Source organism: Pestalotiopsis fici, assembly GCF_000516985.1.
Source record: "Pestalotiopsis fici W106-1 unplaced genomic scaffold PFICI_Scf_2, whole genome shotgun sequence".
Lineage (NCBI taxonomy): Eukaryota > Fungi > Ascomycota > Sordariomycetes > Amphisphaeriales > Sporocadaceae > Pestalotiopsis > Pestalotiopsis fici.
The window spans coordinates 3,256,662-3,284,012 of NW_006917092.1; the positions used below are offsets into that span (position 1 = coordinate 3,256,662).

General features: G+C 49.1%; 6 protein-coding genes across 6 annotated transcripts; 4 read left to right on the plus strand and 2 right to left on the minus strand.

Annotated features, from left to right (window-relative positions):
• Positions 1–307: 307 nt before the first annotated feature.
• PFICI_03163 (uncharacterized protein) lies at positions 308–1,506 on the plus strand (the record flags this gene model as incomplete). Its single annotated transcript, XM_007831744.1, has 4 exons — positions 308–488; positions 552–666; positions 739–764; positions 818–1,506. 4 exons carry the CDS (start codon positions 308–310, stop codon positions 1,504–1,506), a joined length of 1,011 nt encoding a protein of 336 aa, XP_007829935.1.
• A 7,566-nt stretch (positions 1,507–9,072) lies between these two features.
• Positions 9,073–11,377, minus strand: PFICI_03164 (uncharacterized protein; the record flags this gene model as incomplete). Its single annotated transcript, XM_007831745.1, has 4 exons — positions 9,073–9,159; positions 9,248–10,252; positions 10,308–10,931; positions 10,982–11,377. 4 exons carry the CDS (start codon positions 11,375–11,377, stop codon positions 9,073–9,075), a joined length of 2,112 nt encoding a protein of 703 aa, XP_007829936.1.
• Positions 11,378–11,679: 302 nt separating this feature from the next.
• PFICI_03165 (uncharacterized protein) lies at positions 11,680–12,621 on the minus strand (the record flags this gene model as incomplete). The annotated part of the gene is made up of 1 exon (XM_007831746.1): positions 11,680–12,621. The coding sequence occupies one exon, from the start codon at positions 12,619–12,621 to the stop codon at positions 11,680–11,682; it is 942 nt and encodes a 313-aa protein (XP_007829937.1).
• A 955-nt stretch (positions 12,622–13,576) lies between these two features.
• On the plus strand, positions 13,577–16,429 carry PFICI_03166 (uncharacterized protein; the record flags this gene model as incomplete). Its single annotated transcript, XM_007831747.1, has 2 exons — positions 13,577–13,722; positions 13,783–16,429. The coding sequence occupies 2 exons, from the start codon at positions 13,577–13,579 to the stop codon at positions 16,427–16,429; spliced, it is 2,793 nt and encodes a 930-aa protein (XP_007829938.1).
• Positions 16,430–17,073: 644 nt separating this feature from the next.
• Positions 17,074–18,804, plus strand: PFICI_03167 (uncharacterized protein; the record flags this gene model as incomplete). The annotated part of the gene is made up of 5 exons (XM_007831748.1): positions 17,074–17,332; positions 17,408–17,568; positions 17,623–18,060; positions 18,133–18,445; positions 18,518–18,804. 5 exons carry the CDS (start codon positions 17,074–17,076, stop codon positions 18,802–18,804), a joined length of 1,458 nt encoding a protein of 485 aa, XP_007829939.1.
• Positions 18,805–22,228: 3,424 nt separating this feature from the next.
• On the plus strand, positions 22,229–23,157 carry PFICI_03168 (uncharacterized protein; the record flags this gene model as incomplete). The annotated part of the gene is made up of 3 exons (XM_007831749.1): positions 22,229–22,300; positions 22,427–23,073; positions 23,127–23,157. The coding sequence occupies 3 exons, from the start codon at positions 22,229–22,231 to the stop codon at positions 23,155–23,157; spliced, it is 750 nt and encodes a 249-aa protein (XP_007829940.1).
• Positions 23,158–27,351: the final 4,194 nt, after the last annotated feature.

Consider the following 27,351-nt stretch of genomic DNA (forward strand, 5'->3'; position numbering starts at 1 on the left):
GCCAAGTCGTTTTCAATATATTTGTCTCGCGTTGCAAGATACATGGTTGAGGGTCGATGACTACTTCCCAGCCAGTGGCCGAGGAGACTCACCATGTATCATTGGCTGCTCATGAGGCTGCTTCTGGAAACTTGCTATAAATAAAGCATTTTTCTCGAGTATTCTGCCAAATGCCCTTATTCCTCGACGGCATGACATCACGGGGGTACAGTACCTTGGCAAAGAGTAACCGTCGTCTAATTTTATCTCCATTTTGTGATTTAAAGTCGCTTCTTTTCCCCTTTCGTGATACAACCATCACCTCACCATGCCACCAGCCCGGCCCAAGCCAAGCGACGTCGCTGCCGAAACGAAGAAGAACGAGATTCCTGCAATCAAGTCGCAATACTCACATGTATGGCCGTGCCATTCATATCTCTGGCACTCGCCAGCTACCCAGATTCAACTACAGCGGGAGCTCAACCAAAGCCTACTGCCGCCGTCGTTCTGTGTGTCTAGCATCCTCTGGCTGCTGCCCTTTATGCTGGCATCTGTTTACTGATTCAATGCAGCTGTTCATCATGCCGATCCAGTGGATTTCGCTATTGAATGGGAAAGGAGCCATAAGGCAGCAGGGAACGAGACCCGTGTACCCTTTATTTGCGCAGCAAATGACAGAAGACCAGGGTGCGGAATCTCTTCAACGTCTATTAAAAGGGAGCGCAACAGAAGAAGAGGAAGCTAACATTCATGAATCAGTGGTGATTGGGAGACTGGTGTTATTGGTGCGCTGGATGCATCCCATAATATATTATATCGAATTACTAACTGAGGCTAGGCTACGAAGAACGATTGTGCCGTCGCAGCAACTTGTCGGCCACTCTTGCTACGCCAGGACCCGGCTCGACAGTCGCGTCAAACTATCCAATCCCCAGCGAGGGCGGGATCTACTCTCAGTTTGTCGTTGTGTTCCGTGGGCCCCACGATGCTTACGAGAAGCTGCCGCAATGGGCCAGCCTGCCAGTCATTTCTATTCCTGCCGCACGCTGGCCAAAGCTTAGTCACGGAGGGACCAAGTATGCCTTTCCACTGGAGAGGGAAATGGTGATGAATAAGATTCGCGCCGGCCTGCTCATCTGTGCAGGCCAAGGCTTCAGCCAGGTGGTGATTATGGACTTTGGCCTGGGCAACAGCAACCGCAATCCACCGCAGGAAATTGCCGAGATGTGGAGGGAGGTCTTCATGTGGGACCCCGAAATACGTGGCCACTTCTCGCACGTGGCATTCGTCTTTGAAGACCCTTACCAGAGCACGACAAAGCTCATTCTGGACGACATTGCTAAGAAGAGCAAAGGTGGATCTAGTTCCAAGAAGTCGAAATCCTCATCTAGCTCCAGCTCCAGCTCCAGCACGCACTCGTCGCCTAGCGACTACGATATCTTTGCAAACGTCTTCTGCTCGCAAGCAATTCAACAAGAAGTGGCTCGCATCGATCCTCGCTTCTCTCTCTCAACACTTACATCTTGATACGGTGGATTCAATATTAGGAGTTACTGTTTGCAAGTCATCTAGCCGGTGGCTATGTTGAGGCGGCGTTCCGGGTTTGCAGGTTTTCCAAGGTGATTATTCGCCTCTGTATTCTGTCAATTGTAAGTTGTATCAACCCCGTATTTCATCGTTTTACAATACGGGTGCCAATTAGGGATATATTAGGGATATATAGGCAGTGGCATGCAACAGACACTAATAAAGTAATTATCTAAATGCCAACTCTGTTGCTGGGATCCGATTCAAGAGGACTCGGCTCAGCGTATATTGGTCATGATGTATGGATACCTACTGCAATCAATGGGGCTTTTTATCGGACTATCACCTCAAGCTTTGATATATAAACCCGACCATACTTTTGTGCTTATCAGAGTCTAATCCCCTAAAGATATGATGTCTACTATTATTATTCATGTCGAACCTTGTATAAAAACTTTATACCATGCTTGAAGAACACCGACCATTTCCCATTTGACACAAAGTTGGGACGAGTCGAATGGGTCAGCCAAGGTAACTGTTCATCGGTACCGAGCCTGCCAAAGTCTGGAGCTTGTGATGACCCGTTTGGCTTATGCATGCCAGCACACTCAATTTTGTGCGGGTCCACGATAGTGGATGGTGGTTACACACTGCCTTATCCAGAGTCTCGAGTCAAGCATTTATTCAAGTCTCAATGGTCTTGGCACATTTATGGTCTGGTAGGTCCCAGTAAGTTACCGAGATGGATATCCACAAGTAATTGTGAATGATCGACCATTCACTAGCACGAGTCATATGCAATTTGGAGGTGGGAAGACAGCAAAAACAAGGTTTCTCAGGTTGCCAGGATGGGAAGCACGGGGGTCAACCCGAAGCGGCACATCCCTCCCGTCAGTTTCCCGTGAGATTTCTGGGCATGGGGTATCGAGACTTCGATACGTACATAATGAAGGTTGGTTGCACGCAGAGCTCGGGTCTGAGCAAAAGCCCCTCTCCTCCGAAACATGATATTCTACGGCGTTTCTCCAGCATTAGCTTCACTCGTTGGGAAAGAGATTCGCCAAAAAAACACGGACTTCACGCGTCGTGGACAATGTTCAATCATCAGACTTCTACATATATACATACGTACATAATCTCAGTGTGACATGGCACTGCAGTGTAACGGCTTTCTTGCAGATTATCCGCCGGTCGAATCACCCTGAAGAAATCGACAGCAGAACTTCGAGCCCGCACTCAACTTCTTCGCCAACGCAACGACACGCGAGATACCACAATGAAAGAAGGAAAACTATCATCGAATGAGAAGCAAGACCGGTTTCAACTATCAGGTGCCCGCCTCGATCTGCAAGCCAAGCGCTTCAAGCGGTTGCGTGCAGCCAAGATACACCCTTTACGATCAATCTGCAGTGGGCCGCAGATCCAATCTCATTGAGTGATGGGCCATCTTCAGGTCTCTAGGGCACTGCAAGTTGCCTCTTCTGTCCCATCCTGATACACAGATCCTGCAATCGTTGTGTCGAGCTGCAGAATAGACACCCCATCGGAGCACACCAAGTTTGTACCGCGAGCGACGACGGACCAGTATCGATTCAGCGCAACCCATCACCGCCATTTGAACGACGCGAGACATCGGCCGAATACCCCGTGATTCATATCCAAGAGGCTCTATGGAGTGATTGATAGATCAAAAGTGCTCATGATGGTCGTTGACTGTCTTGGATCGCAATATCTGCTTGCCCTTGGGTTTCTCCACACCGGAAATTTCTGACAGAAGCTATATGACAGCCGGCTGACATCTTACACGTCAATTTTTTGGCACAAAGTCCGATCCCAACGTTGCCCCTCTTAGTCAATCGCTCGAGCGCGGCAAGCGAATCGAAACGGCCACAAACTCGAATCAAATTAGCCATGCTGCGCCCGTGCGCATTGACAGCTTGGAAAGAGGAGGTTGCGTCCAAGCTCGCTACGGCCGAGGTGCATAGCTTGAGGATCAGACGAACACCCAGCCTCTGGCTACAACGTCACACACAGCGCTGCGTGTCTCGGGCTCGTATAGATTCTACCATTTCCCCCAAGATACACCGCATTGACTCTCGAGGCGGAGCCCTATCTGCCTGTTACAAGGTAAGGACTTGATCAAGTCGTGCAACGAAAAGAAACGTGGAATAGATTGGCATTGAATAGGCCGCAAATCACGTAAAAAGGCTGAGACCGTTGTAGCGGTCTGACTGTGAGAGGTCAACCTCACGTAAGGCTATTGGGCCGCGAACCCATCGTAGTGACAAGTCTTTTTTTCAAGAATCCGGAATTTCTGGACTAGCATGCATCCTCATTCGTGCTCGTACGTACAGAATAAGCTTGATCATTCAACATCCATGTATCTTGATTCGCAGCTGTCCCGTAGGGGCTTCCTGCAGACCACTTCTTATCATGCAAAGCCGACAAAGGCACACTCTGGCATGCTTCTAGAATCTGCGTATTCGTATGAGATGTACATTGCATCCTGTTACAATGGATTGCCGCAATAGGAATGACAGCAAATGATTCGCAGCGTTGCTGGCCCGTAGTACACAACCCTTGACAGCACGGCTGCAGAATCGCTATCTACATTGTTGTTGGACGAAGCGAATGCACTGTACTTGGTGGTCTTGGTCTTTGTTCAGATTTGGTTGTTTTGGCGATAACATCTTTCGTGTATTCAGGCACCAGGATGCCCTTCTTGCTCACTAAAATAGCACCCGGTGGCTAGAATTCTGACGGATACAGAAATTAACTGTGTAGTTATCCGGATATCCGTCTCTTTACCTTTGAAACTGCCACAAGGACACAAATGGTGTTGCGACGATGCTTAGATTTCTTAATTGATGTCCAAACCATTAATTTACTATGGATAGCACGTGGAGACTGAATAAGGATGATTTTGTCGTTGGAAGTCACCCTATCTGTAGAATTAATCGTTTTATCGCGGGATCAGAAATCTTGAAAGCACCTCTGCCGGACTCTCACCCAATGTGGGGAGAGCAAAAAATTAAACATACGGGTGCGAGCTGGTTTGTCCCTTTCACGATATAATGTTTGTATTCATAGGGAATATTCATGTAGAAGAATCCAACAATGATCAGCATAACACGAGTACGGTCCGAGCCTGATCATTGAGGCTCTTGCGACTGTTCGTTGAGTTGACGGTATGAGTCTTCCGCCAGCATAGTTATTATTGTCGATCCTCCCTAATATGAGGCTGGCTAGGTTGTAATGACCACTGCCCCGTCACTCGCTAAGCCTTGACCGAAGCTTGTGGTTTCATCAACTAGAGTTGTTCCCAATAGGTATTTCTCCTGACTCCAAGCAGAACTCGAATGCAAATATTGTTGATCATACGTGCTTATCGCACTTCACTTGCTTCAACGGACAAGGAGACTCGACATCATTCAGGTGAAAACGTCCAGCCACGCGGTCTCGTCGCATAGGTTGCTCATCATGCGGTACGACCGTTCCACTACGTGACGAATCGTTCTAGCGAAGGAGCACTGGATATGCTGAGCGACCACTACAAAGCCCCGTAGTTGGAAATATGCTGTCTTATGCTGTGCCAGCTGTCACATCAAGCTTTGTGGGTAAACGAAAAAGTTGATGATATGGTTGGTAGCTAGCCCGTACAGTGTATTCTTCTGTGAATGACTTGGGGATAACACGCGTCCATCCATGCTGGCATACATTACCATCTTGTCAAGAGTATGTGCCAAGAAATAAAATTAACCAAGAAGATGGCAAGGACTTCTAGGTGCTATCTGAATGCAAGCAATAGTGTGGCTATCTACGATTGTGCTCGATAGAGATCCTCAGTTACCTGCACGCTGGTTGCTGGCAATCACAGCATGTCACACCCTCAGCGCTTGAGTTGGGTCTCACCGGTGTCGAGGAGACGGTACATTGGCCGAGGTACCAGAAAACTGTAGTTTCGATCTATCCATGAACCCTTCTGCCACCGCTGAGAGAATTCTTGACCGGTCTCTTTTTCTTCAACCGATGTAATGCCTGAATTGTCAACTCCTTGGTCCTTAGGGGAACGTGGCCAGCTGACAATGGTTGAAGATAGGACTTCAGGTCTACAAAGAAGATGCTGCAGAACCGAATCTGCAACTTGCACTCCTCATCTATCTCTCAGTGTTTATGTTGGTATCCAAAATCATACCATATTCCCGTTTGCATCTGTAGCCAAGACAGACAATGTACACCAAGTAGGCCGTACTCATTGAAGACTGATGCTAATGCTGGTGGTAGATCTATTCCACGATTGAGTAGTTCCCGGATGATAAATGTCTATCGATGGCAAAACATATTGGCAAAATGTCACAACGATAAATACTTGATCAGAATGATATCTAATACTATGTGCCATCAAATATCAACGGCAATGGATGTTTTTAGAAATCTGGTCCATCGAATCTGATTTCCTTTGCTATATAATCATTGGGCAAGGCATACTCCTCCCCAAGTTGAAGGGGGGTTCAGGGGGCGTTTCCCCAAGTAAACCGCCGTGTTGCTCGGCCAAAGGCTAAAAGCACAACGATTGAGTCCCTCGAAAGAAATGCAACTAACAAAAATACTACAGGGTCGAATGCAAGTAAAACGATATTAGGCAAGCTTAGCGACTGCCGGACCGGGACGCCTCAACGGGATCTTGATGGCAGATGCGGGTCTGTTTGTAACCCCCCAACCCTGCCTGACAGCCTGCGTGAAGAGATCTTGAGAAGGATGGGCCCTGTTACTATCAGTATGGGTGTTTATGGCTGTTGGCTTCAGCAATGTTCACCCAGTTCAGATCTTGGTGGCTGAGAAAGGCCCCCTGAACTGACGGCTCGAGACCAATGACTCGAGGCTAATTGCCCGCCAGGCGGCAGATGAAAGAGACTAAACGAGACACTTGTTGATGTCGAGTCCTGGTCAAACGTAACCAGGATCCTCGAGCGTGAATGTTGTTAGGACCATCGAGATTCTGAATACTGCATCCCGAGCTGTCAAAGTTTTAAGAGCCTTGCTCTTTTCGTACGAGCAACTGCAGACAGGTATCTAGGCAAGATGACAGATATGGCGGGCTAGAGTACTCCGCACCGGTGTTGATTGGAGACGCTCGTCATCGTGTTTGTCGGCAGCATTTCTCCTCATGGACTAGAATCCAGACATGTAATTATTCCCGTCAGTATCAACATGCGTCCTGGTCCGGAACAGATTTCCGGCGCGTAGGGAAGGTCCAAAGGATACTTTCTTTCGTAGTATTTTCGGCGTTGATGACCCTCCAAGTGTGCCGCACTGTACGTGGAAAACACACCGGTCTGAACGAGGCCCTTTGTAACCATTTCTGCCATGGTTCTTGAAGCAGGGCACTCCTTGCGATTTTGGCCTCGTGGTGGAGTCGTCGAGACCCAGAGCAATGAAATCAGGATGATGCAAACCGCTGCCAAGCTGGCCGCACAGCGAGTCTACAGGTGTACGAATGGACGAACATGGACATAGATCCGAGGGTTCAGGAGCGGAAGATTTCAGGCGGCACAATGCTCGTACGTGATCAATTGTTGGTGGGAAAGATGTGATGTAAAAGAGTCAAGCTGAACAATCACTTCTTTCTTGAAATCACTGTGGAGCTAGTTAGTCGTCGCAATAGTCTCGATTCACGATCCCCAGATCCCGGATCCATGGAGACAGCTCTGCGCACTCCACATAATGACCTCGTCTTTACGAAGACCCGTAGAAACGGAGTTTCCTAGGTAGGCTGGTGTTGGTATTTGTGGCTGGCCACTGGACTCTGGTGCCCCTGCTCAGCGTTACGAGGAGCACTCGTGGAACTCTTTGCATATCCAATTAGACAAACATGGCTTTCCCTACTCCTGGTAGTGTCCGGGATATGGACCTGGCGCGTAATTGGCGATCCGGCAGCTGGCTCGGTTCCTATTGGGTTTGCTCACGGACAATGCTCCGGAACTGCAGGATGAGACTTCCGCTCACGTCAAGTATCAATGCGGGTTGGTACCTCTTGACTTTGGAACCAACATCCAGCAAGCATCCCGAAGTGGATCAATTCCTCAAAGTATGAGACTCATAACCTTGACTGATGATCGTGCGATATACTAACCAACTGTGTCGAGTGCCGAGGTTATTCGCCTTGTGATCAACTACCCATACGACAGAGCTTCATGGCATCGTGGAAAGCCATCAATGGCCCCAGCCTTTGCCCCATATGAGACTAAGGGACGACATCCACTGGGAAGGCGCTCGAGGGTAAGTCCAGGTGCAGAATCTCTCAGAGATTCCACGATATGCGAGTCTTGTAGCCACATGATTGAATTACCACCAGTTGATAGGCATTTAGAAATTCTCTGAAACCATACGGACGAGGTATGAGCTTCTCTAATGCTCACACACGGATGCTTTGGTCAAGCCGCAAGATATTGCCGTGAATTGTCCATGTCTTTGCCTCCTATGGTACTTCTTGGCCGTAATGGATATATGAATGACTGGGATTTGCTACGAACAGATTCGACATGGCAATATTGGTTGGGGGCTATAACACCCAAAACACTCGATTCAAGACAGACCACGATTCCCCCAACCCCAAAATCTTCTTCCTAGTACCGAAGTGCTTTCCGCTCAGCATATATGCAATTCCTTTTTACGAATAACTCTCTTGAATCATCTATCACAAGTGTCAGTCATCCTGATGTCTTTGAATGGATATGATTTGTTGGATCGCAACTGCCGATGAGAAACATGAAATCTCGGGCCACCCGCCATGCATCATCCCTGAACACGAGGCGGCCCGAACATAATTTTAAGCCTCAATCACGAGGAGCCATGTACGGGATGTTACCTCGGAAAGCCCTATCTGATCATTGTAGACTCAAGAAATATTGAGACATTCACCGGGTAAACGTTATCGTGACGAGCCATGACGAGCAGCAAGCAAGAAGCCAATTCGTGTGCAGGGCATTAAAGAACCACTTCAGTCAATGCACAGAAGCAGCAACTCATAATAGGCTTGATTTTGCCAGCCAAGGACTTCCCAATGTACTATCCAGAGCTTGCTCACGATGCCTTTGCCTACTCCTACTAATGAGGCATTAGGTCCAAGGCTAGTTCAGTAGCTTTTGCTTTTTGTGCGGTGGATGCTTGAAGGTTCTTCCCGCCCGAGTCAAATATAATATCCCCTAACCTTAATACTGCTGGGCTGAATGTCGGCATTTGTTCTTTGTCGTCTCGTGGCCAATGTTTCAAAGGGGAGCGAATACTGATACACAAGGGATGTATAGATACGAACATGCCGAAGCTTGGCACGGTCGAAACATCGCAGAATAATGCAAGTTTGGAAGATCATTAGCGTCGTAATCATCATCGGGTTTATTCATTGGCTTGAAAACAGGGCCATCTTGCCCTGTGCTATTTGATTTAGCTCTAGTGATCCGCTTCGGCTTTGAAACCTTGAGATGAACCATGGACGGTGGAATCTCTGAACTTCATTACTCGTAGAGGGCATCATAACCCACTCAAGTCGGAGTGTTCAACTTTTGTTTACCAGTAGGCCGGCCGAAGTCCGCTGAAGTTGCCTAGAGTACTGGAGAGGTTCTCGTCACCATCCTTTTTCCGATGACCGGCAAGCTGATCCAAGTTCCAAGTCAGCATTTCCCTTATGTTAAAGTACACAAGACTATATTGGCCAAACGACAGACGATAGATTGAGACTTACCTCAAGTTGCACACCCTTGTGTAACGATACCAGCCAGTCAACATAGCTTTGAGCCTCATTGTTTCGATCCTCAACCAGCATTCTCGCAAATTCGAACTCGGCTCCGTCAATACCTTGCCGAGCAAGCTGGATGGTCAGAGCCTTGGAGCCACGTAGAGTCTTCAGGAACTCGATTATGTTTCGGACTTGAGCATTTAAATGCGTATCGAGATGCGGCAAGCTTGAGCTATACGGGTCCAGCGCCTTGAGACTATCCTTCCCTTCTCCAAAGAGATCAGACAAGAGGTTGGGTGATGTTTGGCTGTGGAACCAGATGAGACATTGCTGGCCATTGTCGACAAGGTAGACACCACCCGGCTCAATGCGTGAAAATGACGCACGAAGACTTGGTGGCACCTTGAGGTGGCCATTCTCGTCTGGAAATCCATCCTCGGCAGTGAGATTGTGTATCGGGATCATGCGTGGGTATAGGTAGACACTTAACTCCCCAGCGCCCATGGATCTGACCATGCGCATCTCATGTATTCTGCGATCCGAGCTCTCATTCCCGCCCTTGAATGCACGGCATTTCAGGAGACCGAGCATGTACATGGAAAATTCTTTGAGTCTCTCGGGCATGATCAACTGGCCAGGGGGATGTGACGATGTTGTCAAATTCTTCCTGTAATTGGCGAGCACATCAATGGTTCTCTCCGTGAGGTGCTGCCGGGTCTCCTTTAGTGTTGCCGAGGTCGTTGCAAGCTTGGTGGCGGCTTCCTTGGCCAAAATCGATACAACGGCATCTTGATCAATCATCTTGACGCATTCTCGAGTCACCTCGCTGACACTGGCGATAATGTTGCAGCACCGCACGCGCCGTTGACCCGAGGCTGTCGTGTACAGAAGTGCTGACTGGAAGTGTGCGTCTAGCTTGGCGTCTAGCTTGCCATCATAGCCGAAAGTCACTCCAATCGCCTTGTCGGCATCAATGACTCCGATTTCGAGATCTGCACCAAAGGTGTGTTGCTGCAGATTGTAAAGTCAGTATCCAACTATGCATAGATTGTCTAGCCGCACTTACGAGGAAAGAACCATGATAATCCTTGATCTGGAGACCATTGGAGCACCGCACCTTCATCAGTGCTTGGTAGCCAGTCTCCCTGGTCACCGTGTGCGTGATCTCAAGCGAGAGTTTGGCATTGTCTCGACCAGCCACGAAGTTGGGATAGTAGAAAGTCTCTCCGCCAGTCAAAGAAGCGACATGTCCAATAGTGGCAATGTCCAAATAACCACCGGATGGTGCAGCCAGGAAGAAGTCGACTCCAATTCCCGAAGCAACCATTTTCTCAGCCGTTTTCTTCCAGCCAGGATGCTCAGCCGTGTAGAGCTTCTTGTCCAGCTCTCCACCCGGGTGCTTGCCGTCGTCTCTCATGAAGAGTCGGCCGGGACCCCATGTCGGAAGTGCGGATAAAGAGCAGACAACCTTGCCGCCAGTCTTGTCGAGAGCAGCAATGGCCGAGTTGAGCGTAGGCAGTAGAGCGGGCTCTGGGTTCTTTACGCTCGAAAACAATGTAGGTAATCTGGTCAGCAAGGATGTGATGACGGCCCTTGATTCCACGGGATCAACGAAAAGACCATCGCTGAGGGGCACAAAAGGGTCTTCCACATCTGGCATGACCATCATCTGAGGTTGTTCTAGCGATGCCTGTTGATTGATCAGTGACTGCCCTGTCAACAATGCACAGCAAAACTTACGTGGCAACTGTAGAAGTGTATTTCCTTGTCATATGTCAGGAAGCCCACTTTGGCACCCTGGGGCAGCCTCCGCTTCGGTTCTCCATTTTCGTCCACTTCGTCTTCAGCTGAATATAGTGCGGAAAGGATTCCATCACAGAAAGCCTCAAGGAAGCCCTTGTTGAAGGCTTCTTGAGTAACATCGATCAAGAAGAGCCAATTGAGACCAACGGGCTCCTTGGTCCAGTACTCTTTTGGAACTGTGAACTCGACTGTGCCGCGGCACAATTCGGGACGCTGGTCTCTGTCCACTCTTACACCCTGGGGTGTTGTCGCACAGAAGTATTCTGATGGTGTATCGTTGGGATAAGTGCAAAGGTTGCACACGAACTTTCCACCACCGTTTCTAAACACCATGAAAGGATTAATCTGTTGAATTCGTTGTTAGTCTTCATCATATCTGTACGTAGGCTGGTATGTTGGTGCTCAAAATGTGGGGTCGCCTCTGATGTAGTCAAAATAGCCAAGCATAAACCCTTTCGCGAGCTACTTTTGGGAATGTTTTACAAGTTGCGACAAAGAGAGGACTCACGCTACAGTATCAGATTAGCATTGATCCAAACAAAGACCGAGAAGCCATCCCCAACGTAGTGATCTACCGACACTGGCTCAAGATCTGGCAGAAAGCCCAACCCAATCTTGAAGGAGAATTATACTTACTAGGCTCTACATCTTCTGCACCTTGGCGGGCCAACATCACCAAAGTCTAACACGGGGACTTCAAGTTCGCCCGGTTGAAGCTTGGCCAAAGGCTGGACAAGTAGACCCATGGGCAGGCCAGTGCTTTTCAATCCTTCTGCCGTCGCAGGGATATTGTTCATGGTCAACCTAGTGAATTGTGGTGCAGAATTGCCCTGATCGTAGGAGACAAATGATGTCGCGGCGGGAGGCGGCACGTGACGCTCGAACGTGGGATACGTGTTGTTCAGGTAGAACTGCTGGGGGACGTCTCGCGAGACCGGGACACTGGGGATATCGTCAGGCGATACCTGACCAGCGGCAGATGCTGGCACGAATGCAGACTGAGGACCGGCGTCAGCAGCTCCATTCCTGGCAGCGAATTCGGCGGGAGAGGCTAGCGCAGGGTTGAATGGCTGGTTTGCGGGCGCTGGGAATTGGTTGCCGAACTGGCTTGGAGTGCCTGGCTGTCCGAGGAACTGGCCACCTGCTTGAACTGACGGATCGGCATTGAGAAATGCAGTTTGCGACGTGCCAGCAGGCGGTATGCCATTGAATGGCTGCGAAGAGCCAGCGGGGGCTTCAACACTGTGGAAAGCATGTCTGTCCTTCTTCTTCTTCCTTGCCCCGTGCTGCGCTGCGTCCGCAATGCCCAGACCAGCCATCTGAGAAGTCAGATCCGCCTGTCCAGCGTATTGGTCTTGACCCTGAGGCGGTCCGTATCCTGGTGCGCTGGCCGGAGAAGGAGCACCATAGTATTGCTGCTGGGCCTGAGGTGCAGGCGATCCAAATTGTTGCTGATATTGCTGCTGGGCGACATTTGGTGCAAATTGAGGTGGCGCGGGCTGACTTGTTCTGTTCGGGTCGTTGGGATCGAGCTGCTCGCCTTGACCAAGCGAGTGGTACATGCTGTAGTCGGCCATTTTCGTTTCAATCGAGGAGTGCTACCGGGAAATCGTTCGTCGTAACGTAGAAGCGCAAGGTTTGTGTGACATAGGAAACGCTTCGAGGGACGGTCAAGCAAGGGAATAGACCATGGTGTGTAATGAAGCTGTCAGGTGCGAGTTGTGGTGGAAACAAAGTGGCATGCGTTTACGCTGCTACACTTGAGGCGTGAATAATGGTGGCGTTGGGTTGGTCGATCATGAAATCTGTCGTTCTAGGAGCTCCTACGCTGTGACGGGGACAGGGGGGTCTTGGCCCAAATAGCTCAAACTGTCCATGGCATTCTTGTTATCAGCCTATGAAAATGTTCTGGCCCAGCAGCGAACCCCTAAAAGGCCACCGTTGCTGCAGGGGAATACTGGCAGTTCGATCCGAGTTGTTTTTCCAGCGCCGGCACCTAGGTGACTTCCAGGTTGTATTTGAGCTTGTTCTTGATGGTCTACAGGGGTCCCTCAATGGGTATAGCGAGGATCTGACGCTAGAAAACTCACAGAATTTAGAGCACGAGCCTTGCATTCACAGCCTAAACGCGAGGTAGGTACCTGCCGATTACGCGCCTAACGCAGTAGCTGGCCGGCGCCCGCAGCTTAAGCTGATTTGAAGCTTCGTGCGTCAACCTCTCGAGGCTGGACCAAAATTCCAACCAAAGCACAAGGCAATTTGTCGCAACACAGATAGTCACTGCGCCAAACCTCACGACAGCAGAGCCAGTCCATTTGGATGTTTTGCATGATCTGAATTCTGCCTTCTACTGAATGCATTATTGAATTGATGCCAGTGGCGCGTGCCACTGCTGCGTCTCTTTCACGCATCCCAATCTATCGTCGGTGCTGCGTCATCTGAGGTTTCCATTGTCTTTGTAATTCGGGTTACCATCTACACAGCAACGATCTCCTTGCAGTTGCGCCTCGGCACTTCCTCCTCGCTATCACCATGTTCACCTTTACTCCGCTACAGGGCGCCAAGTCGGACTCCACGGCAGTTCAGTCCATCCTCGAGCTCGATGGCGGCGTAAAGGTACTCGTCGATGTCGGCTGGGACGAGACATTCGACCCCCAGAAGCTCAAAGAGCTGGAAAAGTATGCTGCTTTATTCCCAGAATCAAACGTTTGTTCACCTTGACTGACTTTGCCCACCAGACAAGTACCGACTCTGTCGCTCGTTCTCCTCACCCATGCGACCGTCTCCCACCTTGGCGCATTCGCTCATTGCTGCAAGCACCTTCCATTATTTACGCGCATCCCCGTCTATGCGACGACACCCGTCATCTCCCTGGGAAGGACACTTCTGCACGAGCTCTATGCAGCCACACCGCTCGCCGCTACTACGATACCCAAGTCGTCCCTGAATGAAGTCTCGTATTCCTACAATGCCCAGGATGCGGCAACAGAATCGAACATCCTGCTGCAGCCACCTACACATGAGGAGATTTCAAAATACTTTTCATTGATTAACCCGCTCAAATACCTCCAGCCGCACCAGCCGCTAGGCTCGCCATTTTCACCGCCTCTCAATGGCCTATCGATTACCGCATACAACTCGGGCAGCACTCTGGGCGGAACTATTTGGCATATACAACATGGCCTCGAATCCATCGTGTACGCTGTGGACTGGAACCAGGGCCGTGAAAACGTATACGCGGGCGCAGCCTGGCTAGGTGGTGCTGGCGGCGGTGGTACCGAAGTCATTGAATCATTGCGGAAACCGACCGCCCTCGTCTGCAGCAGCAAAGGAGCAACAAAGTCATCACTACCGAGGGCGAAGCGAGACGAGCCCCTGCTCGAGACGATAGAAAGGTGTGTCACCAATGGAGGCACGGTGCTTATACCTGTGGATTCGGGCGCAAGAGTCTTGGAGTTGGCCTACCTTCTCGAACACGCATGGCGACGACATGCTTCCAGCAATGATGGTAAACTTCATGCTGCCGAACTGTATCTTGCTGGCCGAAGCATACATAGCACTATGCGATATGCTCGTAGTATGCTGGAATGGATGGACGAGCGAATTGTACAAGAGTTTGAAGAGGTTGCAGATGGGGCTAAGAAAACCAACGGACCGGCCGACAACGCGAACCAAGCCAAACAGGGAGGACCGTTTGATTTCAGATACTTGAAGCTACTTGACAGAAAAGGTCAAGTCGACAAGATGCTTGCTAAAGCAAACGGCGAAGGGTCAGTTGGTAGAGTCATACTGGCTAGCGACGCGAGCCTAGAATGGGGGTTCTCGAGAAATGCTTTCAAAGCGCTGGTGCAAGACCCCAAGAACCTGTTGGTTCTCACTGGGCTCCCCTCTCCGCCTGCTGACGGATCTACAACCATGTCTAGCATCTTTCACAAATGGTGGAAAACTGCAGTTGAGGAGAATGGGAAGCATGGCGTTGATGCCGTTGGAACAGGTATCGGGGTGGATGGAGCGCTGATCCAAGTCCCAGGCGACGGGCGGGAGGCAACACTGCGAAATGTTCAAAAGGAGCCACTTGAAGGCGACGATCTTGCAGTTTACAGGTTTTGGCTTGCACAACAGCGTCAGTTGCAAGATACACTGCAAACGGGCGGCACCGAAACACTTGATACAGGCCTTGACATTGATGATGCTTCTTCAGAATCCTCGTCCGAGTCTGGAGACTCTGAAACACACCAACAGGGCAAAGTCCTTAATGTTGCTGCCACACTGGGTAGGGCCACTCGAAAGAAGGCTGCTCTGGCTGATGAGGACCTCGGCCCTAACATTCTACTAAAGAAGAAGGGCGTCTATGATTATGACCTTCGCGGCAAGAATGGTCGCGACGCCATGTTTCCTTACCCGGTCCAGAGGAAACGAACGGACGACTATGGCGATCTCATTCGCCTCGAAGACTTCCTGAAGACTGATGAGCAGCAAGAGGAAGCAATGGCCGGAGACGAGGATGGTAAACAGGAATCTCAAGACAATCTTGGCAAGAAGCGCAAGTGGGCCGACTCTGCTGGCAACGCTGGTTCAACCTCAGGGACCGACAAGCGACCGAAGCTGGAGCGCAATATGTCAGACGATTTCGAGCTGTCTGTGGTCGATGGCCCCATGAACAATGACCTGGACGATGTGCCAGACGATGAAGAGGACCAGGAGGAATCTTCCACGGGACCATTCCGGCTCAGTATCACAACGGAACAAATTGCTGTCGCCCTGGGCATAACTTTTATCGATTTTAGTGGTATACACGACAAGCGAAGTCTCCATATGCTTATTCCTCTCATCCAACCTCGGAAGCTGGTGCTTACCGGCGGTAGCGCCTCGGAGACAGATGACCTATCAGTAGAGCTGCCGAAACTATTCCAATCTCAGATTGATATCTTTATGCCAGATGTGGGCGCAACAGTTGACGCTTCGGCGGATACCAACGCCTACACAGTCAGCCTAGCACCTGCCCTTGTAAAGGGCCTCAAATGGCAAGACGTCGGAGGTGTCAAGATTGCCACACTGGTTGGCCGACTGTCTGTGGCTGACGAAGCGAAGAACCCCATCCTCGATATGCCTGCCGCTCTTACAACCGGGCTGACTGCAACACACTCTGTTACTCCCTTCCACGTAGGAGATCTTCGACTGGCAAATCTGAGAAAGGATCTTAGGGATAGTGGATACACGACAGAATTCATGGGAGAAGGTACACTATTGGTACAGAACTCAGTCATAGTCCGCAAAGCCGCTACTGCTGGTCGCATCACTGTTGAGGCGGCAGGCTGGGAAACTGATACGGTGCAAATCGTGAGAAAGAAAGTGTATGATAAGCTAGCTGTTCTCGCCAGCTAAAAGGCTAGCTTTCGCTGGGTACTAATTCACCTATTTATATATATATTCCAATATTAGAGAACGTGCCATCATAAAGTTTTCTTGTTCAGTCATTTCTGTGAAGCTGAAGCTGTTTATGGCATCCATCCTAAATATGAAGACTGTGACGCAAGACTGGAAGTTTTGGACATAATTTATCCAGTTCATCGAGAAACTAACTCATCGTAACAATTAAGAGTCTGAATTGAAATAAATCTTTTCCTGGCTCTCATTCCTCTGCCCCAAACCCATGCTCATCCTCATCCATCGTATGGTCCCATTCGCCTCTAATCAACGCCAACCGACTTGCTCGCGACCTGGAATTACCAGCACTAGCACCAGCAATCGAATCCACACCCCAATAACCAGAAGCATCCTTGTTCCCCAACTTTCTGGAAGCGACGCCAAGTGCGGAGAAATTATGCCTGGTCGGGGTAAATCGACACGAGCCAGATGCTCGGGTATGATGTGATGTGCTTGGCATCCATGATTGCGTGAATTGGAGCCACTACAAAATCCAGGAGTCTCCGCTATTTTTGTTTAATGTGATCGCTTGCGATACTCGTGCCGTCTAGCGATTCGGATTCATCTCATCAATTAAGGCAGAATAGTAGTCCCGCACCAATATGCGCTCATCAATTGCATTGAGCTTGCTGGTCGCCAGCTCGGCAGCAGTGGCGAAATACATTGTCCCTGGTGCTCGGTGGCTCGACACAGATGGTGAGCTCGTCAACGCTCATGCGGGTGTGGTGTTGTTTGATGAGAATACCGAAAAGTTCTGGCTTTTTGGAGAGTACAAGATCCAAAATGCCACAGAGGGGGCAGGAGTTGCGGTATACAGCTCTGACGACTTGGCAACGTGGGAGAACCATGGCCTGGCTCTAGGTGAATTGCAACCTTTCAGATATTTTGTACCAATATGAAGTGCCGAAAATAAAACTGACAAATACTCATCCCTAGAACCAATTGAAGGTCACCCGTACATCTCGCCAAGCAACATTATCCAAAGACCAAAAGTCGTTTATTCAAATTCGAGTCAAGAGTATCACATGCACTGGCACGCGGATAATTCAAGTTATGGTCTGCTTCTCCAAGGATACGCCACGGCGCCTACCATTCAGGTGCGTCAGCAACTCTTCGTAAATTGCAATAGGATCTAAGTTGTAAAAAAACAGGGGCCATACACCTTTGTCAATGCGACGGCGCCACTGGGGAACTGGTCGCAGGATTTTGGCCTATTCACAGACTACAAGGACGGGCGATCCTATGCCCTGTACTCGAATGGAGATAGTCTGTACGGGCGAGATGTTTACGTCACGAGATATGATGAGGACAAGGCCGAGCTCGAAGAAGTCGTCCACCGTTTCCCAAAGTATGATCTCGAAGCACCGTCAATTGTACAGACCGAGGATAGCTACTACGCCATAATGAGCCACAAGACGGGCTATCGACCCAACAATGTCGTGGCTTTTCGGGCAGATTCACTGTCTGGGCCATGGTCACAGCCATGGATCATAAACCCGCTCAACACCCGTGGCTTGAACAGCCAAAGCGGTAATACACTACGCATTGTCGGGTCAAAGCAGACCACATACCTCTACATTGGTGATCAGGTAAGATGTTCCATCGAGAGTCACGATTGAGTTGCTTTTTGCTACATACTAATTTGACGGGGAAATTTCTAGTGGGACTCGAACTCTCTTTGGGAAAGTCGATATATCTGGCTACCACTGAATATTGACGACTCGAAAAAGCACCTTAGCATCGAATGGTATGATGTTTATGATCTAGACGTCAAGACAGGCGAGTGGTCCGTTGTCGAAGGTAAAACGTATTATAGCAAGAATGCACTGGCTTCTGGTAATGCCTATCACCAGGAGGCCAACTTTGGCAGTAATGGTGTGATTGCTACTGGCATCTATGGAAATGACAGTACCGTTACTTTCACCAACATTGAGGGTACCGGTAAGCCGCAATGGGTATCGTTCTACTATCAGAGTGAGTGTTGTCTCTAAACTTACTTAATGCCTAGCCAATCATTCGTGCATCCAAGCTAATTCCATGCGATAGACACCGATGACATGGGTTTTGGAGACCAACCAGGCGGCTCACCCGATCGAATTGGTGGATCATGGCAGTTGCGCCGAATCAGCAGCGTTGTGGTCAACGGCAACACGCAAAATCTCGAAACCTTGTTCCAAAGAGACACTCACAAGGGCATCATTTTGTCCACGCCACTGCAATTGACCTTGAATCGAGGCTGGAATAACTCCATCACCGTGGGAGGGCTGTTGAACGGTTTCGATTACAAGGGTGCTGATTTGGACAGGATCGTGGTGTATCCTCCAGAGCAATAATTAGTAGGCATCAAGTACCAGATCGCATGAATATACAGTCTTGAGATATTCCTGGGCAGTCGGTATACGGCCTGAGTACTCTTCAATCCCAACTCAACACATTATGTGTTGAATATCGTATTGTTGCTGCCACCATGCGATACTGTCAACCGTGTTGGCTCTGAACCCTTGGTACTTGACGCACAACGCCGGATGCTTGGCCTTTTGGACACTTGAGTCCAAGTGATTGGGCAGTGGTAGTTGACATACAAAGCCTCCAGACAGCTTGTCTTGATTTCAGAGATTTGTATCCCATCAGTCTTTTGCGCAATCGTCTTCCAATTGGCCAAACAAAACCTCCCTCTGAAAGGGTTTCTGGCAGTCTCACCCATTGTTTGTCGTTTAGTGTTGTTTGTGGCGCCGCTGACTGTCCTGCTAGTCACCCATTGACTGGTTTAGCTGCTGTAGCATGGCAATTCACTATCTATAAATGGACCAATATCCCGCACCATGATCAGTGAATTCCTTATTCTTTACCAATTAGAAAATCCAAATTAAGCCTTGCAGTATGACTTCCACGTCGACCAAGACCACTTGCCAGACCATTAGGCGGTGTCAGCACTCAGTGAACGGCCTCTTTTCTGGGATTTAATGGCCCTGAGAAATGCATTGTGCTGCTGCAACACCTAGGATGCACCCGGTGGGGTAGGGAAGCTGCCCTAGCCGCCGCCCCTTTAGTTAGGCGTCTGCTGTTTGGCGGGCAAGCCAACTCCTCTTGCGGTTGCACACCCACTCGGATTGGGTGATACTATAAAGATTCCCTTTCCAACCCGGTGCCATCTATGTACCTCTACGAATTAGTGTTTCCTAGTGCAGCTGTCTCCACCTAGTATCATGAGTTGTGTGGTGGGCAGCCCTACCAAACTTAACCATTGTCGATCTGCCTAGCCTCTACAGGGCCGCAAACAAAGACTACTAGGTACATTACGTACCTCGCTAGCTTAGAGCGTGGAGGCAACGTCCAGTTCACCCAGTCCCACCGCAATCGTCAGCCAAGGCGACCTCGTCCGCCATTGAAGCCACATATCTGCCAAGGAGTATCGACGCGAATTCAATATGAGCTCAACGAGAAAAGAATACCTGCATTCATCTCCAACCCAAGGATAGCCAGAGTCCCCAGCCTCGAGACAACAGGGCACCACGAAAACATGGCCAGCAGAAAACTGGTCAAGAACAGTGCATAGTCCCAAGATATCACTATTACCGAGACGGAAATAGTTCTTTTGACTTCGTTGGCAATGTCAGTGGTGCAGTTACTGTACAATCACAGATGTAGCAAAGATACGGATTATGCCACTGAGAAGCCGCTTTATTCGTGCCGACAAATCAACTGAAGACAAGAGGCATGAGTATTACATCTTTGTTGCCGCTGGCCAGCTGGTGAGTGTCAATTTACTGCATTCCATCCTGTACGCCGTCATTGTGAGCGACCACATTGCTGACAAACTTTGAAATAGTCCAAGTATTCGCTACGACCGATAGCATCTCAGCCTATGGACAAGGATGTATAGGAAGGTTATGTCCAGGAACCCGATGTTCTTGGAAGCGGAGCGTTAGGTGATCTGGTCATCAAGTTTCAAAACCCCGAATCTTGCGAGGATTTCCAAGCCTTCGACAACTTTGAGCAAGGTGGCGACTATTGGGACAAGATTTATATCTCTTTCGACAATGGCCCCAGTATTGCGAGGCGGAGAGTGGCTCTGGTTGGAGGTTTTTGTGGCTTCAATGCTTCACGAGGAGATACCCTAGCAGAGATCGACTTTGCAAGGTTTGTCGGCTATGAAAACGCGGAGATCGGTAGAGTGACAGCACAGGTATGTTGAAGAAACAACAGAAGCCTGCCATTGGAATCGCCGGTACGATGTACGGAGATCCAATGGTCCTTGTACACATGGTCGAGAAGGCCAGGTCGTTATATTCGTGCTGGTTGTTGATCGGTACACCGGATCTGGGTTTGTGCGTGAGAGCCCCCGGTTTTGCGTCGGCATCAGCCGCCACGTAAGCGATTCGCCGAAACAGCGTCCCTTGGACACAGCCATCTGGCGCAACAGTTGAAGATTTGGATCGATAAGCGGTATAGTTCTACATCCTTGGACGACATATCCTGGCCTGTGTTTCTCAGTTGCGAATACTCGAAAGCCGACGTTCTGAAGATCTCGAGATTCAATGACATCCAAAACGCTGTCGCTATGACGCGGCGTTATCATCGCACCGTATAAGGCCAACGTCGACTCCTTTAGAGGATGCACTGTTACTGAATAATATGCAGAGCAAATTCCCGTCAGTCACCAACTCTTCTCATGGCCGCGAAGAGCAGGTCTTCATAATGATTCTGTAAAAAATGCAATCTAGAAAATAAAGTGCTAGACTAAAAGAAATATGAGAGAAAAAGAGAGGGAAAATGTCAAAGAAGAGGAAGGAAGAAAAAACAGACATGGAAAGAAAATTATATAAGCTTCTTATCAGCTCATCTTCATCACTTCCCCATCCTTACATCTAGAGGCTCCCAGCGAGGGCAACCAAGACATAATGTCTCGCATAGACCAAAAGAACAGAAATCGTGAATATATAGCAGTAAAGGCAACAGACATGGTCAGGCAAGACCTTTCGGAATGCAATGACAATTTGCTCTTCAGTTTAGAGCAGCTCGCAGCTCCGCTTGCGCTTCATCTACATTAATGGCCAAGAAAGTCTCCCGAATGGTCGTGCGGGTGATGCGACTTGATGTTGGGTGCGTCAAAGGACGGCAGCCTGGACGACGATAAGGGTAAAGTTTTGAGTTGGTGCGAATAAGGCCCGGTGAATGCAAAAGGTGGCGCAGGGACTGGCCACCAAGATGGATCAAGTGTCGCAATGGTTGCGTGTCTGGGTCGGTGCTGGCAATCGCACGAGCATGGCTTCCGTCGAATCGATATTATGGAGAACGTCCCACAGCACCCCTACCATTCGTATCTACCGACCCCGCCGCCACGATCAGTACCCTTTGTTCATGCTCACAATTCCCATGTCCCGTCGCAGCCTGTCTCTTCATATCCTTCGCCCGGAGTGGTCGATCAGAACTAAACAATGGCTTACAACGTGCATGACTCTTGGCCCTCCGACATCAGAGATGCAGTCACCCAACCCCTTGTGACGGAGGACTTCTTACCGGCTTTGACGGTAAACTCTGAATTGGACACGCATCAAGTCACCGGGAGCTCCATCTTTGCCCCTGGAACCGTGACCGACTCGAATGGGAGGACTTATCAGGGTTACCGTGAAGGCAAATACTTTCTTCCTAACGATCCGGCATGTACAACTCCGCTCCAAAACACCGAAACTGAAGACTGATTCTACACACGATTAGGCAGAGCAAGACCGCTTAGACTTTCAAAGTGCTGGGACAATGGTACTTCTCAATGGGGAATTAGCGCTGGCGCCTATTCAATCTCCCAAAAGAGTCTTAGATGTTGCTACTGTACGTTGTGGCCATAGTTAAGTGTCTGCCGAGAGGTCAGAACTCACGTCGAGATCAGAATCCATATGCCAGGATCTTACTTGTGTCCACTGAGAGATCCGAGAATTCTAATTATTGAACCTACAGGGAACCGGCATCTGGGCTTTGGAATTCGCACAGCAGCACCCCGAGAGTGAGGTGATAGGAAGCGACTTGACGCAAATTCAGCCGACATCCGAGCTTCCCAATCTCAGCTTTGTTCAAGAAGACTCAGAGGAGCAGTGGATACACGATCGCCCCTTTGATTACATTCACTTCCGTTATGTCTACACATGCTTCGACAGTCCCCAGACTGTCATCAAACTCGCCTGGGAGAACCTAGCACCTGGTGGGTTCATTGAGTTTCAAGATGCCACAATGGAACTGCACTCCAACAAAGGTCCTGCCCACATTGAGAATAATCCTCTGAAAAGACTGTTTGACCTAGCAATCCAGGGAGCAGCTGCACAGGGCAGAAATATTGTCGTCTCCAGGTTCTACAAGCAGTGGTTGTTGGAAGCTGGATTTGTCGATGTTGTCGAGATCAAACTCGCAGTTCCCATCAATGAGTGGCATCCAAGTATGAGACTCAAACGAGTCGGTCAGTATTCAAGCCGCATGCTGATTGACAACCTTGGGGGAGTCGCCTGGAAAATGCTTTCGGTGTACGGGCTATCTGACGAGGAAATCAACGAGACGGTTGTGCAGGCTAAACCCGAGCTTCGCAATTTGGATCTCGAGGCTTTCTTCCCCTTGTAGGTCATATTCCCTGAATGTGCCATGTCGAATTCATGCTGACTCTATTTAGCTGGGTTGTCTATGGACGGAAGCCCGAATGATTGCAGTATGTGCAGAAGAACATAGATTTTGATCTAGTTACCTCGAATCGTCATTGTGGTGAACTTTTTATCTTCCGCCTGATGTATATCGCTTGCCAGTCTCACTTAATGCAAACTCCACTGCTATCGGATCGGATCTCAAAGTCATCTTAATGTCTAAGTCGTAGTGGTAGTCATCGTGGTGACCGTGGTGATCTTCAGTGTCGTCAAAGACTGCGTTGTCTTCATTGTAGTGATTCCATCAACTGGTTGGGGAGACTGCAGCAATCTCAGCGCTATTTGAGAAGTAAGACTTTCCTCGCCTCTTTTTTTCTCTTGAATTTGTTTCATTTAATTTTCGTCATTTCTATTTCTTTCTTGATTTTATTCTCTATTCCCTTTTTCTGTCTCTTTTCGCAAAGCACCTCGCTCTTCCGTTTCCCCAGGGTTGTCTTCTTTGTCGAATATGTTGTGATCGACTTTTACGATGTAAAAGAGAGTGTAGACGTTGCATTTAGACTTTGTAACAGACTCTTGAATGTCATCCCAGTCCATTGGAGCTCCAATGCTTGACCAGACTATCATCCTATAGCGCCAAACATCCTCTGAGATCTCTCCTCAAGATACTGCAGCTTAACGTCCACCAAGATGAGCCGTACCATTTTCAATCCCAGCTCTGATAATTGCAACTCACGACGGAGATAACCATGCAGAGTGTGGCTTCTGAAGACAACCACGGGTCAATCTTCAGATCCAGGTTTTGTGGAAGATCTCGACCAAGATTCTCGAGTAGGGCATCGACCTTTGCTCTGTACTGGTTGTCCCCTCTGAGATCCGTAGCCAAACGACTTGGCATGAGTTCGATGCTTTTTGGGCGGCTACAAGGGCGTCAAGGTCTTGAGCCGGCTGTGCCTTCGGGCGCATCCACCGAGGCATGTCTTCCGGTCTGATTTGAAATGATTTCGGAGCGTCATTCTGAGTCTTGGCCCATTTGCTCGAACGGAAACAACCCTTCTTCATGTCGTAGGTTCTAGCTGCCCACTTACTGGCACTCAACATCATGTCTGCATGGCGCAGCGGGATATACAGCCGTTTATACTATTAAAAAACCGGCTCGTCGCATTCTGGAGCTGAGAGACATGTCTTTTCATCGCTGGTGTACGGGATGGCAGGAATTTGGTATGCCTCTGCGTTGAACTCGTTCCTCCGGTCCCTACTGTAAGACTCAAAGCGATTCTGTGATCGCCCAGAAAGATCTTCCAAGCCATCCAGGACGTCGAGACTGTTTGCAAGACTGTGCTTCAAGGTCACAAGCATAGATGCCAGATGCTTGACACGAACTTCCTCGCTGTCACCCATGACCAAGGTTCCATTTGGCATAAACACCTGGCAGTGTGACTCCGAAGAAAAGCTGGTTCCAAGGGAGCTCCCGGATTTATCCTCCGTTTCTTCTTTGTTGAACAAGTCAAAGACTTGCGCCGCCTACGCCTTTGCCATGTTGTGGGTGCGAGCATGAGGCTCCTGTATCAGTGAGGCCCAGGTAGTGGCACAGAACGCCCTCTCCGACCCTGTGTAGGCCTTGATGGTAGCTTAGTTCTTGGTCGTCAGGTCGAGTGACGTGCAGTTGTCGCTTCTTCGTTTCGCTATGGTAGTGGACCGCTAGCAAGAGGATGGTGATGATGATCAAGAAGTTGATTTCGGGTATGCCAAGGGGCCTGTGTGGCGTTTATTTTGTTTTAATATTGGGCGCCTTGGAAACGGCCGCCCGGATGAAGGTGTTGATCTTCGATCTGTCTGCGCAACACTGGTCAAATCTTGATGACACGTTGGCAGTTGTTGGGTGGAAGGGGGGAGAAGAAAGCAAATGCGAAAGGAGTAAGGAATAAGAAAAATGAATGTTGCGGAGAACCAGCGCAGCTTACCTATCGAGCCGAGTGAGAATTGCGATTGCCTTAAACTTTTGAAATATTGTCAAACATACTGGATAACAGGCGTATTGCAGATTTTCAGACAACTGTGTACAGGAGCACCAGAACAATACGGTCGGTGTGGTGCTGACTTTCTCGACTTTTAGAACTGTTAGTTATTGGAAGATGTAATAGAGGCTGCTAGACATCGGCAACGGCGGGTAATGGCATCTATGTCAGAGAGAGGAAGGGAAAGCGATAAAAGTTCATCGTACCTTTGGTTGTGAGCGGCAGTATTTGCTAAAGTTGAGACTTCTGGATTCCGATCGAGTGACAGTCTGTGAAGTTTTGTTGGTGGGAGTTTGATGACAAGATAAAGGAGAGTAAAGGTCTGAAATTCGCTGGTGGTTGAAAAAATAAATCTATATAGAGGTTTACGGTTCAAGGCAGACAATAACAGGTCCGTTGTAATGCCTGTTCAGATTGTTGTTGGCTGGTGTTTAAATAGTAAGAGAAATGGGGAAATGGACACTGTTGGTATTTTTATGCTGGAGCTTTGCAATCAATACCTACCTACCTATGCAATAGACAATTTTTGTTGCTCTTTAAGAAAAGCCAGGGTTTGTTTGGAAGTTTAGTTTGAGCTGGCACCCAACGAACGCGCATTTTGATTGCGCGACTTGTGACATGGGCAAGAGCCAGTGACACCTAATAATTGCAAGCAGTGAAATGATTGTATTGGAAGCGGAAGTAAAAACCAATGTCAAGATTTGGCGATGGGTGCGTCAAGGATAGTCACCAGGATGATGTTGTCTTGGGGGTGTCATATCTAGCCGGGAGGTGAACAAAGCTTTGCTATTTGTTAGGAAATATGCCCTACACAACGCCGTGGGCGCGAGTGGCCACATCAAATCCCGACACAACAGTAACACAACACGAACGTATGAGCGCCAGGGTTCCTATGGCAATGACAACTTTACTACTGTCGAGAATGAAACAGGAGCAGAATATTGGAAGGTCATACTGACTTGCGCCCATCCCATATTCTGCTTCCCTAAACCATGGCACAAGAAATTCTCTACTGACTGACACGAATTTGATAGAAGGGCAGGTTGGGGCACAAGTCCCTCGGCTGGCACATTCAAGCTTCCAACCACCGACGCACTAGAAGCCGTTCGAATATACCGCAGCGCTCGGGGTGGCTTTGGCCGATTCCTCGAATTCATTTTCAAATTGCTACAATCCACCGGTCTGGTCTGTATATGTATCGACCCATTGAAGAGGAACATACCCACGATTGGATAGAATGCTACAACTTCCATGTGGGTCCAAAGGACGTCAACAAGCTCGACGCCAGTGGCCACCAGAGTTACATTAAACAAGAAGAAGGCATTTTTTGGTCACAACGACGAGCCTTGGGCCACTGGGTATGATCAATCGGGATCATTATCAAAACAGTCTATATGAGCTCATGACAAGTGAACCGGCACACAACACCTCACCACCTCCATCCGCTTGAAGCCAACAGCATGGCACTGCCTCAGCCGGAACTTATTGCAAATTTATCGTGAGAAGTTGTTGACTATGAGTCGAATGCAAGTTTTTCATAAGGAGTTAACTGTAAGCTGACTAAAGGCTTCTCGTGTACAGTTGCTGTCAACACATTTCTATCCTGAAGGCCGCCTCGGGGGCGTCGGATGAGCATCACAAGATCGTCAAGATTCTTTCCACCGAAAATGTCAAAAATTGAAAATAATTTTCAGAGGATGTTCTAGTATCGATCTCGCCTTTCGGCGGTGGCTCTGAAAAAACCTTTACCAAGTTGGCTGGGTCCGCGACACGATCAAGAGTGACATTATAGCCATACTAGACAACAGGCAGTTAGTAAAGGGAAAGGGACCAATGGTAAGGATGAGAAGAGGATAATGACTCACAAGCTCTTCGGATGCAATAACTAGAATGGCTTTCCGTTCCCAGCGGGCTCGGCAAGATGTTTTTCGTATTGGCCCAATCCTAAGCGTGCCTGGGAGAGTTGATATTATTTAGAGAAGACTTTTGGCAAAAAGGCAAAAGGCAAAAGGCAAAAGGAAGTCTGTTCGCCTGTCGCCGAGTGGGCATACATAGTTGGGATCGCCAGTTTCTCCTTCTAAAGCAGTCTCGACAGTGTCTTCGGTTCTGTTGTTGAGTCCACGGTCGGTCAAGAGGATATGAAACTCTTTCTAAAGGCAGATCTGGCGCAACGTACGACCACCGCCGAGGTTGGTACCGTTGTTGATATAACCATAATCTCACCTGAGCCAATACGTGA